A 17648-nucleotide genomic window follows, 5' to 3' on the forward strand; every position below is an offset into this window, starting at 1 on the left:
GTTTTACTTTGAGGAGAAATATGACCGTTTTTTTCTGTCAAATCCTAGTCAGAAAAGGACGTTTGAACTATTTTTTTTTTCACAAGAATGGTGTGCAAATGGAATAAGCAGCTTCCCCAAGAGAGTAAAAAAACAGAACCCGTTCAAAACAAGCTAGCCTTCTTTACATATCACACACTTTGTGCCAGTTAAGGCTTTGCAACTTGATGTCAAAATCCTAATACCAAAAAAGACAGAATATTGATTTACCATATATTTTCTGATATTGTATAGCTTATAAATACTTGTTTGTAGTATGGTATTTATACTACACTCTAATAATCATTTATCTGCAGTAACGTATAGCCTACCGATTCATGCATTTCACCATACATTTTGATTTATTTTGCATCCATACTAAAAAAATATACATATGTAGCCTATTCAACCAAACACTACCAGATCCCAGTAAATCTGTATCTAGCGTTGAAGTGCAGGGTTAGGGTTAGATACGAGCATCAAACGATTTCTCATTTAATGTGTTCTCTTTTTACAGATACCCCAGACGGCCCTCCTGACAGTTTTATTATTATGGATGTATACCCGCTATTATAGGTTGTGGGAAGTGTCCACCAAAATAGCTTCTAATGTGCCACGCAATGCAATTCAAGCTATTTGCATTTCCATTCAAATCATTGTGTCTCACACTACTTGCCAAAAGTATATATTGAAACCTTAATATAATGCTATGCCTATGAATGTATATACAAAGTAGGCTAAGCGGTTAGGATACCTTCTGTCAAAATATAGACCTACTGCCCAAATAAAATGGCCTCATTCACCAATCCTTTCATAAACCAAACGGTTTAGAAGAATTTGCGATTGAACATGATTTACTATTATTGTTATTATTAGTAACTCATATTTTGTGAAATGTATTTGTAGGTCTAGCAATTAAATTTGAAAGGGTACATTTCTATTTCAATGTATTTATTTAGCACGGAATGTATGACAAATGATGCTATCTGAAACTAATTTTCCAATAAAGAAACTTCAAATATTTGTTGTATTTTCTTTCCAAACTTATTGCATGAATAATTGATTTACATTCCTATAGAAAATTAAACACCTCCTCGATGAAGAAACAAACACCAAAAACATTTCAATGTCTTCATGAGGACCCTGTGTATACAGGTAAGGGGTGGAACGGGGCAAGAATTGTAGTTTACTTGGAACAAAATAAATAACATGAATGTCCATTAGAACACAAGCAGGGAAGGTCGTACGCTGAAACCCTCTACCTTCTAAAAGTGTGTTTCCTCAAAATCCTAGACCGTGGTTCTCGAGGATTCTTACAGAAGTGCAACAAAATGCGTAACACAATTCTTCAAATGCGGATAAATAATGACGAACAAATTCACATTAAAATAATATCATAAGATTTGTTCATATATGCTACCCTGTTTGATTTTCGTTTTAGAAACAAGTTAAAGATTAAATAGATCTAGGCTATGCGTGTGCCCTCGCCCGTAACGTGTCCATAAAGACATAGGCTACACAGCCTTTTGTAGGCCTTATGGGGAAAAATATAGAAATAATTAAACATGAATGTTTTCCTACACTACTTCACACATTAAACTAATAAAACGTAAAGAATAGAGGAGACCATGGAAGCCGTTAAAGAGGCGCAGAAACAAAGCGATAAGTCTGGAGGTATAAGACAATGGGCGGAGTGATCCGAGGTGCGCCACGGCTACAGATGCGTCAGTTTGGGCGCTTCCTGAATTCTTCCCTGAGAGTAGTGCGGCGTAAGGTCTGTATAGGTTGGGTTCGGATCACACACTCCATGATGGTGACTGTTTCCCACTGTGATTGCTCCATTGTAGTCCATATTAGTGGACGGCGGGTGCGGGAGATGGGTCAGACCGAAAACTGAGGGCCCGGAGTTAGGCATTGAATCAATGTAGCCTCCGCCAACATACACAGGACTGCCCTGCAAGTGCGTCCCGTAGTTGCTGTTGCCTTGGAGAGGATGCGCGTCATAATCGGGCGTGGCCGAGTCGGTTCCAGGATATCTCTTCTGAGTGGGCGGGCAGTTGAGGGAATTGTTCAAGGTAGGGGGATATGACGTGGACATACCGTATGCATTTTGATGGGGCTTATTGTAAGATGTTGGTGACTGGGACTCATAAGGTACACTGTTTACGAGAGAATGCATAGAATTGAGGTATCCTCCACCGCCTCCTCCAGGAGACGGGCCAATTGGGCTACGAGGGGATTGTCCTCCGGGAGAGGGCATCATACCAACCCCTTTCTGATCCTTTTTATACTTCATCCTCCGGTTCTGGAACCATATTTTAATCTGCCTCTCCGTGAGGTTGAGCAAGTTGGCCATCTCGACCCTGCGGGGTCTGCAGAGGTAACGGTTGAAATGGAATTCCTTTTCCAGTTCTACTAGCTGAGCGCTGGTGTAAGCTGTCCGGGCTCTCTTCGACGCAGCCGACCCTGGTGGACTTTTGTCTCCAGGGCAACTTTCAACTGTGTGCGAAAAAAAAGGTGAATCATTTACCCAAAAGAACAAAACATGCAGTGAGAAGATGCATCCATCGGATAGCACACGATCCGCCCATCCACAATAACAAATAATAATAGTCCTAATCCACAATTAACTATGATCGAGATAAAAGGGACGTTTTCTGGTGGTGACAGTGTGTTAGCCTACAGGAAACCTCAAATTGACCTGGGTCTGGCTGGCATGTTCCGCAACTTTGTTTCCTACGCCTTCAGTGCTCAAATGTTAATGGGATTAGGAATAACCCTTGAATGGTTGAGCCAAATCAATGTAGCCTGTATTCCGCGTGTGTATTTCTGTGCGCGCACAAGTTTAAATTCATGTGACCAGCCAAATCTGTTCTACACTCTACACTCATCCCTCAGCCTGGAAAACAGATAATGCATCCATCTATCTGTATTCTAATGCGTTTAGCTAAAGCTAGCTTTGTCCTCTTTGATAAGTCTCATGACCCAAGAGGCTGGTACGTGGCTGTTGCTGCAAGGTGCTGTTCTCGTTACCGTTGGTGGCACACTGCCAACAACTAAAAAATGTTACTACTGCCCACTAAAGCCGACACGAGGCGACAGGAACTGTGTATGACATAATTTAACGAGTTAGATTGTTAAATAAATGGAGAGAGGTCTTTCTGACGTTTACATTTCGAAGTCGGCCTACTGCTGCTGCAGTTGCTATAATATCGATGATAGATTTGTCTGTCTAGATTTCTTCTAATTTCGTGGCTCATATTTCTACCAAATATTGGCGAAGGGTATGTGATAACTAAGAAACGTGCATAACAATACACACATATATAAAATATAATAGACTTATGCATATTATTTATAACAGACAACGACTCCGTGACACGGTGACCTCAATTGGCCTGTAGAAAAACACGTTTAACCTAACAAGAAAATAAATATGCGGTCATGGGAATTGAAGCATCTTTGAACTTTGGGTTACATCTTTGGTAAACAACTTTAGTCCCCCACCACGTGACGTTTTTCTCTAATCAAAACAAGGGAACAAATTGAAACAACTGTTTGAGCTTGTTTGTTGTCTTGCATGCACGTTGTGTAATCAGGGCCATGTGTTTACTTTGACAACAGGTCAACGTTAGGGCACATGGACAACACATGTGGATGTATGTGATGTGAAGTAATGCGTTTGATAATAAAAACATAAGTATACAGAAGTATTGTTCAATTGAGAGCAAAAAGGATATGTGCACCCATGATAAAAAACAATAAGTCAATAAAAATGTGTGAACATTTGTGAAAATGTATCACATGTAGCTGGGATAGGTTAGTTGACAAAGGGTTGATTTTTGAGAGCTATGCATCAGTAGTGGCCCTGGAGGTCAGAGGGTGTGTATATGCCTGTCTGTCACATTGGTCAAATACCTGAGCTGGAACTACTGGTGTTTTTTTGCTTGGTGTTTTGACGGGATTCCTTCATCCAGGGGAAGATGTGCTTTCGAGTTGTGGAGGTCGGAGAACCGTTCTTTGTGTTGGGCAGGCTGGGACCATTGCTCGCGTTTTGGCTAAGAGCACCAGGGGATTGTGGTTCAGGGGGTGGTACTGACACCGACACTGGTATCTGCGCTTGATTGCTTTCAGGATGAACCGGGTGTTGCGCTGCCTGGATAGCCGTGTTCCTATCGCAGCTCTCTGCCATCTCCCCTGGTTTCTGCAGGGCGACCGATCCGTCAGGGGACTGCAGAGAGCAGGCGGGTCGATGGTACTCACTTTCAACATGAGAGGCCCGGGGATATTGGACCTGATTGGCATCATAACTGAAGCCATTTGCGCTTTGATAAGGGTAGCCACTGTAAATTGCAGAGCTGTCGTAGTAGGTTGCCTTTTGCATCTCGCCGTTTCCCAATATTTATTTCAGAAACTGACAGGGTCTTGACACCCTTGTAGAATAACATTGGCACCCTTGGTCACGTGACGCCTCTCCGCCAATGGCCTCCTCGGGTGAACCTAGGGTTACAAGAAGTACTGTGAGGAGAAGAAATGGTGGCGATCCATCTTACTTTTCAATACAGACCTGACATGGGAGACTATGGAGGCAAGATAGTGGGACCAGTTCTGTGGACTTTTACCATTTACCGTATGGCTTAAGGAGGGCACTAAGACATGGACAAAACATACATCACCATCTGTACAAAGATATGTCAAATATAATGGTGCCACATTAAAAAAATACTTCCATAAAAATGAAATGGCAATTACAACCGTAGGTATTTTTTGATATTTTTTTTTAATGTAGCCTAAAACGGTGGACAAAAATAGTAATGTATATAATGATTTGCTTTTAAAAAACAGCAGCCTATTTATATCAATGTCATTGTTAATTACATTAAAATGTTGATATTATTTGTATTATTCTTTAGTACATTTTATGGTTTCCATGTATTTATTATTATTTGTTGTTACTTGGCACCAAAAACGAATTTCAAACCATCTTGTTGTAGGCCCATATTTTCTTAACACGCTAGTCAAAGGAATCTTGCTCAACAATGGGGGGAGACCTTACTGCGGTGCACTATCCCAGCCACCTGGCTAAAAGCATAAACAACCACATTCTCTCAACGTTTTGGCATCTGTTCTACTAAGATCGATTGAAGGGCTACGAGGAAACCTGAAAAACCGGGTGGGCATCCACACATCTCCATGACCACGGTGTGAACCTCTCCTCGCAGGCCCATAATAATGGTTGCTGTCGGTGCTGTCGGCGCAGCCGCTCGTCGCAGTGATGTATGGGGGTCAGTGGGCCGGGACGGCGCGCTGGAGACAGCGGCCCGGTGTGCAGCCTGGCTGTGAGTTCAAGCGGATAGGAATTCGGGACATACAACTGACCCAACACTTTTACGCACAGAGGTACCCCTGGAACGCATTTAATGAGAAGCTATATTTACAATAATAACGGCGCCTATTTGGGTTTTTAATATACCATCATCTCGGCTATAAACGGCTACTCAATATGTTCGAGTTTACTGTTGGTAGGGCGTAGGAGTATAGGCTATAGAACAAAGCCACCACTCACGGATTCACAAAGTATGTGTAGGGTAATAGGCTAAAATAATATTCTGTCTAATTAGTATATTCATTTTTAAAGTAATCTTATTTTTATTTGATTGTAAATTGACATTCTCTTAATGCAAGGAAAGAATATATTTGCGGCAATAATTCATTAATTAGGCTAGGATTAGGAAAAACTTGGGATAACATCATTCAAAAGAATAGAAAACATTTGTTTGTATCATAATGTTTATAAACTACCTGTATATTTTGATGAAGCGTAAAATTATGAATGATTTGGGAATAATTTCTCTTAGCATTGCACAAGAAAAATGCGCCATGTATTAGGACAAACTGTGTAAAAGTCAAACACCTCCTATCCCCTAAACTGCAGAATTAGGTATTTCACCTTATCTGTTCATGAAAAGACACTCTGTGAAACATAGAAAGATTTTGCCAGTACTTTCAAAAGAATAGTAAGGCTACAAATGGGAGCGACTGAGACAAGACAGGCTGGATCAGTACTCAGCCCCCCGCTCCGCGCAAGAGAATTTCTGGCTGCCTGTGCCTGTGTGAACTCTTCCTGAACCGAGATGTAAGTCATACGGTGATAAATCACCGCGCGACACACAAACTCCGCCATTTACAACCGAGGGAGCCTATTTCTGGCCTGCTTACCTTATCCTCTGACGACGAATGCAGAGCACGACACAATATTTTTTCATTCAGCGACGAAATCGATCAAAGCAGTAATCCAGAGAAAAGTTTAGGCACGCCGAGCAGGGTATAGCTGCAACAGACTGAGCCGATCGCCTACAGGACTCATCAGCGAGAACATAAAGGGAAGAGGCGAGTGCTTCAGTGTGTAAGTGAAACGAAATCCTTTTTTTTTCTTTTTTTTTTTTTCTATTCGACGTGGATGGGTCAACTGAGATTACGAAAGCAGGCGCAAGCGGTCGGGTCATTCGGATAAGCGCTATCTGCCCCTGCGGTTCAACTTATCACCATGCCCATGCTTCATACCAATATTAAACCTACTAAGGGCTACGCTGGACTACGCGTTCGTGCACAAGTACCATGCAGACATCAGTAAACTCCCCCAAAACATAGCGTCACCATAGACAAGAAAAATTATGCTAATTAGTTAACGCCTTGGTCTCAGAAACCCTGCTCAATTCCAGTGACTCTCCTCCCCCATGCACAAAACAAATTGATGTGGGCAAAAATAGCCTGGCAAAAAGCACAGACACACACTCTTGATCCATTGTTTTGTGTACTCCACACTCTGAATCGAATAAAATGTTGGATAAGACGATTGCAGACGATACGGCGTTGAGCAGCAGACGACATGGGGACATTACCATTACTATGAGAGTGAATGGGCTTCTGTCCACGGTTTAAACATTAACCAACAATTTAGCATTTCATCAAGCCGCTAGTTTAATAGGGTAATTGGCTTTTTTATTTTCAGCCATTATATTAGTTTAAAGGTACAGAAGATTGGTTAACAGGCTGGTGTTTTAGACAGGTTATAATAACATCAGGCCTATAAGAATATATGTATAGCCCATATTAACTAAAGGACGCGGGGATCAAAGCCTAGTTCGTTGTGGACCGAGGGAAAGACCCCCATCGGGAGCAGGGTGAGAAAAATTGACAGAAGTTTTCCTACCAAAAGGAAAGCCGTGAGAAGACAACAAGAAAATGAACGAGGCGAGACGTGAGCTGGGGAATCCCTCTGCATAGTAATGGTGTCGTTTGCGGCCAAACGCAAAAGATTTATGTCCTCGTGCATCTGCTGGCAGCAAGCATGTTTAAAGTGCTGGCTCTCTGGTAGTCTTAGGCTATGGGACTTACAACGACACAATAATAAGTAGGACATGCGGACAGCGTGGGAGGGTGAGTGGGACAAATATTCACGCGTGAGGATTTTTTTAGCCAACGAAGCTTTTTTCAAAGCAGATTAGACAATTGTTATACTTATTTACTCCTTTGTGTTTAAAAATGCTGAGTGCAGATTTTCCTTAATTTGGCTTTAGCCAGGGGTTGAAATGTCATTGAACAAAAAGAACCGAAGGCAATTGGTATCCTACAAAAAGTATAAATTAGCTCTACCAAACGAAGCCTAAATATTGTTAGTCTATATTAGAGATTATAAAAAATACTGTAACCTAAACAGATGGGTTTTGAGAGGAAGCGGAAGAGCAAGGCACCCATCCAAGAGGTGCGATTCCCCTGTCGCTTTTATGGTGACAAATTACACAAAAAACATGTTGTAGAAAACGAATTATTACTCTCGATCTAGTCACCGCTAAATCACCACGACTAGGAAAAGCAAGATTTAGGGTATTCGTGTTCATCTTTAAGAGTAGGCTACTTGAGTAGGTGTCTATGCTACTGATTAGAAATGTAATAAGGATATGATCGTCAAGCATTTCTAACAGAAATCAATAAAGATGAATGGACTTACCGAAGGCAGGCAAGGGTCTCCTGAAGACCTGATGCCCTGGATCTATTTGAGAAGAACTCTGTAAAAAGTCGAAACAAAAGCATGTTCATTTATCATGAGCATTTTTATACTTTGTAAATGACTGTATATTAAATAATTGCACAAGCGATCATCTTTGATATTAAACGATAAAGGCATTTTAGTGATCTAATAAAACGTTATGGACTATCTTCAACGTGGATTCGATGCGTGTTTTGATTTACGAATTAGAGTGATATGAGAAAACACTTAACCCAATGCGGTATATAATCAACCTTCAGTGGAAAACCTGATCTAGCCTATTTTTTAAATGTTCTGAATTAGAAACATGTAAATGGGAAACATTCACCCGCCTTAACAAATTTGTAGCACATTCATTAAAATGTTGGGAATTATATTCACATTGGCAACGAATTATTATCACAATTCCTGAGGACAAAAGTAACAAGCCTAATACACATAGCCAAATAATAACAAGCATAATAACATAGTCACGCAACAATTATCCATCCTAAAACAGAAATAACGTTACCATTTTTTTAATGTGTGTTTGTGAATGTGTTGCTACAAAATAATACTAGACAAATACGATATGAAAATAATTGCATTGTTCCTGCTCCTCTGTTTCAATGTGTTATTTCTCTACCTTTGGAATTGGATCGAATAGTCATTAGCTCGCGCGCAACGGCTGCCCTAAGTCCCCGTGCCCATAAATCACATACGAGCACCGTGACCTCAGCGCGGCCGAACGGTCCTGGATGGCACTCCGTCTTCCATTATATCCTCGTTTCCCTGGCGGAGCGGCACAACCCCGCAGCTTTTCTTTACTTTATAAGTACCTCAATTTGATTTATACTTTCTCTCGAAAACTTGTGTATAACACTACAAATTGATGCGTTTTATAGGGAAAGGCATTAGACCTCTGAGCGGGATGTCTGGCTGTTTCCACCTCTTCTGTTTGGGTTTTCTGTACCATTAGACATTTAAATGGCGAGGTTTATTGACAAACGTCTATGAAGGCCAGTTTTAATGTCTCTCTGGATGCCTAACCTACATGCATTCCTACTGTGCCTTCTTCTGTTCAACTAATTGGTATTAGATGACAATTAATAATTATATTTTAATGCACGGGGTAGCCTACAACATTGAATTATAGTACATAGGCCTACATTGCATGTGGGTCTCTTAAAACAATCCAATCACCTACTTTTGGTTTCATTAAATTTATTTTGAGGTAGAAAATATAGTTTATCTACAGATAGCTCTATTTTCCAGCCTGGCAAAACTATGGACTGTTATTTTACTGACCTATGCCGCGCGCAGCAATAACTCACGACAGTAATGAACAATTGTCGGAAATACCTCAAAATAAAATCCATCCTCCCAAAGCAAAGTCTCTGACTCTGGCCGCGAGGAAAAACATATCCGTCCGTGACAGCAGTATAATACCATCCACAAACAACGAGATCCTCTCTTTCTTTCTTTCTCTTTTTCACTCCTTGTCTACCTTTTTCTTTGCTAAGCAACGTCTATAAATCCCGGATTCCCCTCACAGAAAGTAAGGGTAAAGCGCGAATAATCAGCATCGTGTGACCAGACCGGGACTCCAGTTTTCTTCCCCGTGCCATAACACCGCGCCGTATAATGCGCCCAGCTCACGTGACGCAACGTCAACTTAAATCCCTTTTATTTGAGTCCGTGAATCATTAATGGAGGCAGTCATTGCCCCTGAGGAGAAACGGATCACTTTGGATGCAGAAAAAAGAGGGGTACAAGGCATTGCAATGTATCTGACAGAAAAACAGGTCACACAGCAGTTACTTTATCCATGTGTCTTGTTATGTGGGGAGTGTGTTCTGTCAAATTTTAAGTGTAACATCTTTGGTGTCCATTAGCATCAACAGGGAGCACTAATTCATGTGTAGGCTGTGTTTCTAGTGCAACCATGGCTTTGTGCCTTGGTCTGAGCAGGCAAGTGTTTGGCGCCACAGTGTGACAATTCGCACTATGCCAAAGAGACCGTCTTTTCCCCATAAAAGCCCCTTGCAAATAGTGCCCTCACTTGACACCGGTCAACCCCGTTCTCATATGATAGATAGTATTAGGGCAAGTGTATGTGGCGTGTGCCATCACCTCAATACCTCGACATCAGTCCCCAAGCCCGCCGCCATATGGAACTTCTAAGTCACCCTTCAACTCCAAGAGTGCATGCTGGCGGCAAATTTCAAATCAAACGTCTCATTATTACCTCATCTTATGCAAGATAGTCGTCCCGTAGCTGTATGCAGTAGTGGTAGTTAGTGGTAAAGTGGAGAGTAGGCTATAGTGGCACATGAGTGAGTTCAAATTGCGGGTTCTTCACTTCACGACCAGTACATGGACCTGCCAATGCTTATAAATTTCCTTTAACCGGTTGACTGATGCTGGAAATGACAGGTATGGTCAATCTAGGAGGGAAAAGTCCCAGGTGTGGTAATACGTAAGTAATTTACAGATTAAAACCATATTTCATGAGCATTTGTGAAAGCATGCTCAATAAACAAATACAAAATGGGAACAGGCCCATTTTTGTAATGCAAGATGACAAGCCAGGTTGCGCCTGGCTATATATCTGGGTTGCCTTAGCCTAACCTTGGCCGGAAGAGCTTCTCTTTTCTTCAACGTTTGGCGCTGGTTTTCCCTCAACACAGAGCAGCGGGCGTGGAAATCTCCACCTCAACAATTAATCACTCAGAGGGGACATCCCACACCCATAGTAGCCTTTGTCTTCTCAAACAACAACTTGCAGAACAAAACTTTCTGAAACCGAATAGAAGTTTGTTCAGCTCACCTATCAACTTCGGAGATTATTGGGAGTATGACGACAATAGATCTGGATATTAGAAGTCTGTTTGGTCAGATTTCTGTTTTTAAATCATTTACCTATTTAATGCGCAATACTTCATCTTCAGTCAGTTAAATTGCCTGGATGCATTCCCTACTTATTTTATTTTAAATGTATCCCAAATTGTTATAATTAGCTTCTGCCTTTTTTTGTCTTTAGATTTACTCTGTATCATTAAATCAGCATCGGGGGCACGTGGCAGCGCCGGAGAAGGTGTGAGGTTGTATTTGACTCCAGATGGAAAACAGACTCTGGCTCCCACGCCACCTTTCGCCACTGCACCTGAACTTTTCTCTGAACCAAGGAGAGACACGGAGAGTTGAGCGAGGATATATTCGAGGTACAAAACAAGAAGATGAAGACCATGCTGATGCTATACTGCCTGGTTTTTGAGTGGTAACTTTTCGCACTTAAATGTTGGTTGTTGGAATTTCATAGGCTATATTCTTGAGATTCTTCTTGACAGTTTGTTCCTTATTCTTTTCACCAGAGAAACATATGGATGGATTCCCAAAGAAGAAGAGTTTGAGGGATTGCTCGTCGCTGCTCTACTGTTGGATGTTGGCCAGACAGCGGTACATGTATCCCCCCACAATGTTGACATTTGGGGCTCTTAACAGCGAGGCTAAGGTTACAGATACTCTCGACCGAAGATAACTCTTCCTCAAGTGTTTCCATTGGCCAACATCAAGGCTGATGCGAAATACAACGCTTTAATTTTGCTTGGTGTCCAAGACCGGGAAACGTCGTGGAGCTCTGGTGGTTTTTGAACTTACAAGTGGTTGCAAAAAATAATTATTGACGTTGCATGTATGTAACATATTATCGACGTTATGGCTAAATTTATACTTATCACCGTACGACGTACTATATACGTAATATTTATATATATATATATATATATATATATATTCAATGTTATATTTAAAAATGTTCTGTGGCCTTAATTGTTTGGGTTGATCAAAATATCTAACCTGAAATAAATACACAGGGATAGGGACATAGCATTATATATTGTAATTAAAAACATTATTTACGTGTATCATCGGGACGTTTTCAGAGTATAGGCTACATGTGTTAACTTATTCCGTTAGGCTATGAGTTTTGTGCCCTCTCCTTGAGGCACCGTTTCAACAATGCATTTGGACAACTTATCCCCGCGCAAAAATACTTTCAAATAATGAGTTTGGGTATGTTTGTATAAGAAACTGTTAAAACGTGCGTTTATTAAACAATCTTGTTTTATCTCTTTCAAAAACAATGCTTTACTTAAACAATGCTTTAGGGTTTACACGTTGGATACTTAGATATTCTCATTCAGTTTCTCCTGCAATAGGCCCGTGTAGGCTTACACGTGTTGGATCATCAGAAAAATTAGATTTAATTAATGTAGCCTATATTGCATTAATAACCATGGCCGTGATGCATATTTGCTTTTATATACATTATATTGTATAGGGCAATTACATACGTTTTGCTTCTGGGATCTCAATGCTCGTGTAATTCACAGGTCATGAACGTCCCAGACATACATATTTTTTTGGTTAATCTAACCTCATCTATACTCTTTTATACGTTTTATAGTGAGCCACAATTCATAATTTTATAACAAGCCAATCACCACATTTGCCTTTGAAATACAATATTTCAAAAAAACTAATAACATTACTATATTTATGAATGATGGATTTGAATTCACCATTGTCCAGAATGCTGCTATATGGTTTACCATGCTCCTGTGATCCCCTAAAGAGCCAAACCCCAGCGGTGAGTAAGAGAACAGTGCCTCTAGAGCCTTGTATCCAGTAGCGACCCTACACTGCTGGAATTCAACCAGAAAGGATCCGAAGAGTGTTGCCATGTTCTCACATATCTGCTTTACACCTTCACTAAATATAATTTAACAAGGATCAAAGAAGGAAATACTGAAGCGTCTACTCACATAAAATAATTGTGGCTGACATCCACCGGGAATTGCAGAGAACTTTGACAGAGATTTGAGAATTGACTCGCTACCCAAGGAGCAAAAGTCCAAATGAAAATACAGACGATTGTCATATCTATTTCTGACTAAAGCACATTCATTATTCAACACGTCACGTAAACGAGCCGATTCAAATTTCAGCACATTGGGAGTGACCTCTATTCATTAAATGAGCACTAAAGAAGACGTCTTAAGAGCCAGCGTAAAACCTGTGCCAATCTCCTAAAGCGTCATCTTCTGCTCAGCTCCTTGTTTGACCTTTTGTCTGGCTCAATAGGCTATCCTGAACATGAGTCGACTATTCTTCCAACCAAATATATAGGATGCATGAAACTTAAACACATACCGAGAAAGAAATGAAAACACGCATAATGACGAGGATATGCAAACATTTACATATGCGCAGTTTATGCCTATAATTCTTTACAGACTTTATCTTCTGGAGCCTCTGGAGCGCTCACACTTGTCACGCCTATATCTTGAGTCAAATGGGAAAGCATTTACAAACAGCAGCCTGTCTGTTTCTCCTCAACCAGCAGCATTTTGTAACAGATGATCTGACAGAAGTGTAACGAAGTGCAGAGGAGACTACTTTGAATGGATTCGTGTAGTTGCACACCTACACGCCATTTTGTTTCCGAATTGTCTCGTGTAAGAATAGAAAAAAGAGATCAACAAGCTGCGGAGGTCTCAACACGGATCTATGGTCTGGACATTGTGTGTTTAAGGTCAGAGGTTACGCAGAGTGCTCGGAGTCAGTCGATGATTGGCCAGAGTCTGTTGTGTCCTCTGGTTGAACTCTCTATTGTTTAAATCTAGCAGGTAGCGACCAACACTCACACTCTGGTGCTCTGGGCTTAGGGGAGATAATTGAATAATAATTGAAGATAAAAACAGAAGCATAGTGTTGCCCGGCACTTGCACTAAAGTCCCATTTTTGTTCGACCAACAACTCCAAATGAACGATTCAAGTAGCCAAACTTGAATTTAAGATATATTATTTAGGCTAGATTTTCTTACAATGGACACAAATATATAATTAATCACTAAATAAATATTGAGCAATAGATGTATAGTATAAGATATTTTACTTTTGGCACACGCTTTACGCATACAGGCATGACTCACTGGACTATTAGTTAACAAAATAGTTACTATTATTTTGACTATTCTAATATTCAAAGATGTAAAGGCAGAATAGCCTTTATAATTGTATAGTAGACATGAACAAAACGAACGTCCAGAGAAAATGCAACATATTTTGAGGTCCCCTTCTAACTAGTTGGTGTAGGGTTAGGGATTGTCGACTAACAGTGTGGTCATTCGGAAAATAACGTAACATGTAATACTAATATCGTAAACGCATTACCTCCGCAAGATTAGGTTTATCTAATACTGACCTTTTACAATTTGGTAATTTACATGTAATAGTGAAGATGATCTAAATTACGCACACAAACTTGAAGAAGTGAACAGGCTGATGAAACCCCATCAGTCTTTTTCAAAAAATCTTACGCTGCATTATGCTATAAACCAGATGTTTAACAGAAATAATAGCCATTTGATTCGCAAAATCCAAATATTCTAGTCAAAACGTATGGATGTAAATTGTCTTAACGTGCTACAGCCACAGCCAGTTTAGCCATATAGTTGAAGTACATATTTATTTCACAATAACATCATGGGCAATCTACTTTACAACGTCCATTAATTGACAACACATACAAATATTCACAGTTTGGATGACACCACAAAATAAGACACATTACCACGAAAACTAGCCAAACTACAAACACGAGTCTAACGGACAAAATGGTTTCTTCATTGTGCCTTCACTATGATTTGTCTATATACATTAGGGGTGAAAGTCACCTGGACAACACGACTTAAAACATTTTCAACAATAAACCGGTCGACTCACTTACGAACTACGCTCTAACACTGAATGTGCCCTCTGCAAGAGAGTTTGCTGATCTGTGAGGGTATCTATAGTGTTCCTAAATATCGTCTTTCAAGTATATTAGAAATTTTATTGAGAATAAACAAAAAAATTCCATAGAGGAAAAAGAAAGTGAGTTACCACCTAATCTGGTCTCATTTCCATTCCCTTAACTCTGTGCAATTACACATGTTCCCAGTCCGATACGTTTAAATGTGCGTTTTTATCCTCTTGTAATAATAGACAAGTACACACTTTTCAGTTGCATGCCATCTTGGCAGCAAGAGGTGAATGTTGAACTCAGAAAAAACGTGAAAAGGAAAAGAAGAGGAGAAAGAGCGTGAGGGGTTTGTGGCAGGCCCAACAGACGGGTGAAAAGGGGTAATACCATGTGTGACATACTCAAGAATCGGTCCACAAAATTCCACTCTGTTATTTGCCATTCTCAGTCTGTGTTGGTTCGGCGTGCTTTGCGCGAGGTTCAATCACTATAGGCTGGCGGCGCACGGCGTGGGAACGAGCTGCTGGCCTGTTTTGATCTGCTGCTGCTGGGCACCCGAGGATGAGTTCGCGGAGCGGATCTTGGTGTTAGGTAGCTTGTGATCCTTCTTCCACTTCATCCTTCGGTTTTGAAACCAAATCTTCACCTGACGCTCGGAGAGACACATCGTGTGGGCTATCTCCACACGCCTGCGTCGGGTCAGATAGCGGTTAAAGTGGAATTCTTTTTCGAGCTCGAGTGCCTGCTGGCGGGTGTAGGCAGTGCGAGACCTCTTGGGCACTCCTCCATTGTAACTGGCATTGACTGAAGAAAAGCACACACATGCAAGCAGGTGTTACTACCACATGAAGCATACATTCCAGACCCCAACATGCTTCTCCACTGTGCACAAACATTTACCTTTAAGGCGTTTACTAAGAGGGGTGAAATAACATGTTTTTGTGTGGTTTTAGCTTTGATTTATGCTGTCTTAATGACCTCAATGTAAAGGTACCACGCGCACATGCTCACGTATCCAGGGACAAATCAAGCTTGGAAAATGATTACCTAAAACAACGGGGCTAGATAGTTATTACACTGGCTTGTGTCCAGGCTTCGAGGTAGTCTGGGTTAAAAAGCAACAAAGGCACATGGCCCCGGCAGACAAACACAGGCAATAAAATTTACGAGGGTCCTTAATTACCGACCCCGCTGCTCGATGGTCGTAAATTGCCGTTGTAAAGGGTGCTACTAGTGCTGCCTCAATGGGCGTGCGTTCCAATGGTTGTTCCTTAGTGGTTCCGGTATTTAACTGTGACAATAACTCACCAGTGTTAACGTGGACCTTCTTCATCCACGGGTACACAACCGGCTCCTTGCCTTTCGGTGCTCCGGGATATGCCTCAGTGGCGAGGCTGCAGTCTTTGCTTGCGTTCGCCCCTGCGCCACCGTCTTGAACCGGGTTGAGGCGAGGACCATGGTTCTGTGGAATTGGCTGGGGCTGAGTATGATGCCCGTCTGTGAAATCGTCGAGCCCGTTGGTGGCAACATTGCCGTAGTCGTAGGTCGGTTCCGTGTAGTTTGACCTCGGATACGATGCCTCATCGTGATGGGGAAAGCCCGTATCTTTGGGTCGCTCATAGTACTCAGTAGGGGTAGGGATGTATCCGCTCTGTTGATATTCCTCGCATGGTGGAAACGATGGTTCGATATAGTTCGAGTTTATCAAGTAGGAACTCATGGTCATTAATTTGTGAAGTGCAACAATACTAATTTTTATCGCGCTGTCGTTTTTCTGATCTCCACAAAACCCTCCTACTCCCTGTCAAATGTACAAAGTTGTCTGGTCACGTGTAAACCGCCACCAATCACAGTGTCTCCTGTGGGCATCAAGTAAACAGGAACCAATGGAAAGCCTGGCACTGGCACAACGAAAATTGCTCGGACTACCGTACGTTGGTGTTTCCCTTTTAAATCAGAATAGCCTTTAAAAAAAAAACAATCAAGTCACTTGTTTACTTATTAAACGTAAGTATGAAAATGAAATTTATTACCAAGTTACAGTCACCGGAATAGATTATGATGTTGTGTATCAAACCATGCACGAAATTTGGTTCAGTTTTTTTGAAAAGGCTGACTAACACACTGAATGTTTGGTCACAAAATGTATTTAGGTTCCAAATGTTCAACTCTCAGTCTTTACGGAATGTTAAAATAGAATCAAACAATAACAGAAGCGTGATATGTAGGCTACAATCTTGAGGCAACAACAAAAGAATGGTATACAGGCAGTCAGGCCACAAACTGTTGGATCGTCAAAGAGAATAACAAGAACGTCTGCTTGTGTATGTTTAAAACCAAGGAGCAGCGACGACAAAATATATAGTTTCAACAAACGAAATAATACAGGACTGACTGTGCATCGCCGACTGGATGCTAACACTGGCTTTCAATTACAACCACAGCTCTCTAAATGCCCATGAAAACCAACTCACAAACACATCTGCATAAAGCTGTTATTGTCAATTCACAGGCCAACATTTGTATCAATGTCAACGTTTCTCTATGGAAAAAATAGAATATTTAATAGATCAAACAAGGCTGGATCACTGGTTTAAAATAAATTACCTGAATCCCAATTCGTAGCCAACTTAAGAAAGCACTGTTGTGGGCCTTCGCCTATATCAGTGGAACCGTGCCAATGATTGTGGGGCATCCACATCTATAAATTGCTCAAATAAGCAATGTAAACCAGTAAAGCTTACTTTAAAATGTAGACAGTTTTCATTGGTGTGATAGGTACATCTATCTACA

At 41.0% G+C, this 17648-nt stretch overlaps 1 protein-coding gene and 1 long non-coding RNA gene across 5 annotated transcripts; one reads left to right on the top strand and one right to left on the bottom strand.

Moving 5' to 3' along the window:
* Window positions 1–952: 952 nt before the first annotated feature.
* hoxa4a (homeobox A4a) lies at window positions 953–16999 on the bottom strand. Of its 3 annotated transcripts, none has more exons than XM_047018800.1 (4): window positions 9410–9762; window positions 8030–8087; window positions 3937–4518; window positions 953–2517 (listed from the first exon to the last, which is right to left on the bottom strand). In XM_047018800.1, the coding sequence occupies exons 3-4, from the start codon at window positions 4400–4402 to the stop codon at window positions 1733–1735; spliced, it is 1251 nt and encodes a 416-aa protein (XP_046874756.1). In that variant the 5' UTR covers window positions 4403–4518; window positions 8030–8087; window positions 9410–9762; the 3' UTR covers window positions 953–1732. The 3 variants fall into 3 exon arrangements, with proteins under 3 accessions (XP_046874756.1, XP_046874755.1, XP_046874757.1); XM_047018801.1 differs by lacking the exons at window positions 953–2517; window positions 9410–9762 and adding exons at window positions 12874–15659; window positions 16164–16999 and having other exon boundaries at window positions 4316–4518; XM_047018799.1 differs by lacking the exons at window positions 8030–8087; window positions 9410–9762 and adding an exon at window positions 6238–6617.
* On the top strand, window positions 6831–12176 carry LOC124466875. 2 transcript variants are annotated; one of them, XR_006956013.1, is made up of 3 exons: window positions 6831–7202; window positions 11091–11271; window positions 11422–12176. It is a non-coding gene; the product is annotated as an uncharacterized LOC124466875 (long non-coding RNA). The 2 variants fall into 2 exon arrangements; XR_006956012.1 differs by having other exon boundaries at window positions 6833–7458.
* Window positions 17000–17648: the final 649 nt, after the last annotated feature.

The sequence above is a fragment of the Hypomesus transpacificus genome, chromosome 4 (genome assembly GCF_021917145.1).
Source record: "Hypomesus transpacificus isolate Combined female chromosome 4, fHypTra1, whole genome shotgun sequence".
NCBI lineage: Eukaryota > Metazoa > Chordata > Actinopteri > Osmeriformes > Osmeridae > Hypomesus > Hypomesus transpacificus.

Excerpts from the sequence above, each read along its gene's own strand:
- hoxa4a (XM_047018800.1), bottom strand. The coding sequence starts at position 4,402 with ATGCAAAAGGCAACCTACTACGACAGCTCTGCAATTTACAGTGGCTAC. Across the intron at positions 2,518-3,936 it reads CACCAGTAGTTCCAGCTCAG|TTGAAAGTTGCCCTGGAGAC; the intron begins GTATTTGACCAA and ends TTTCGCACACAG.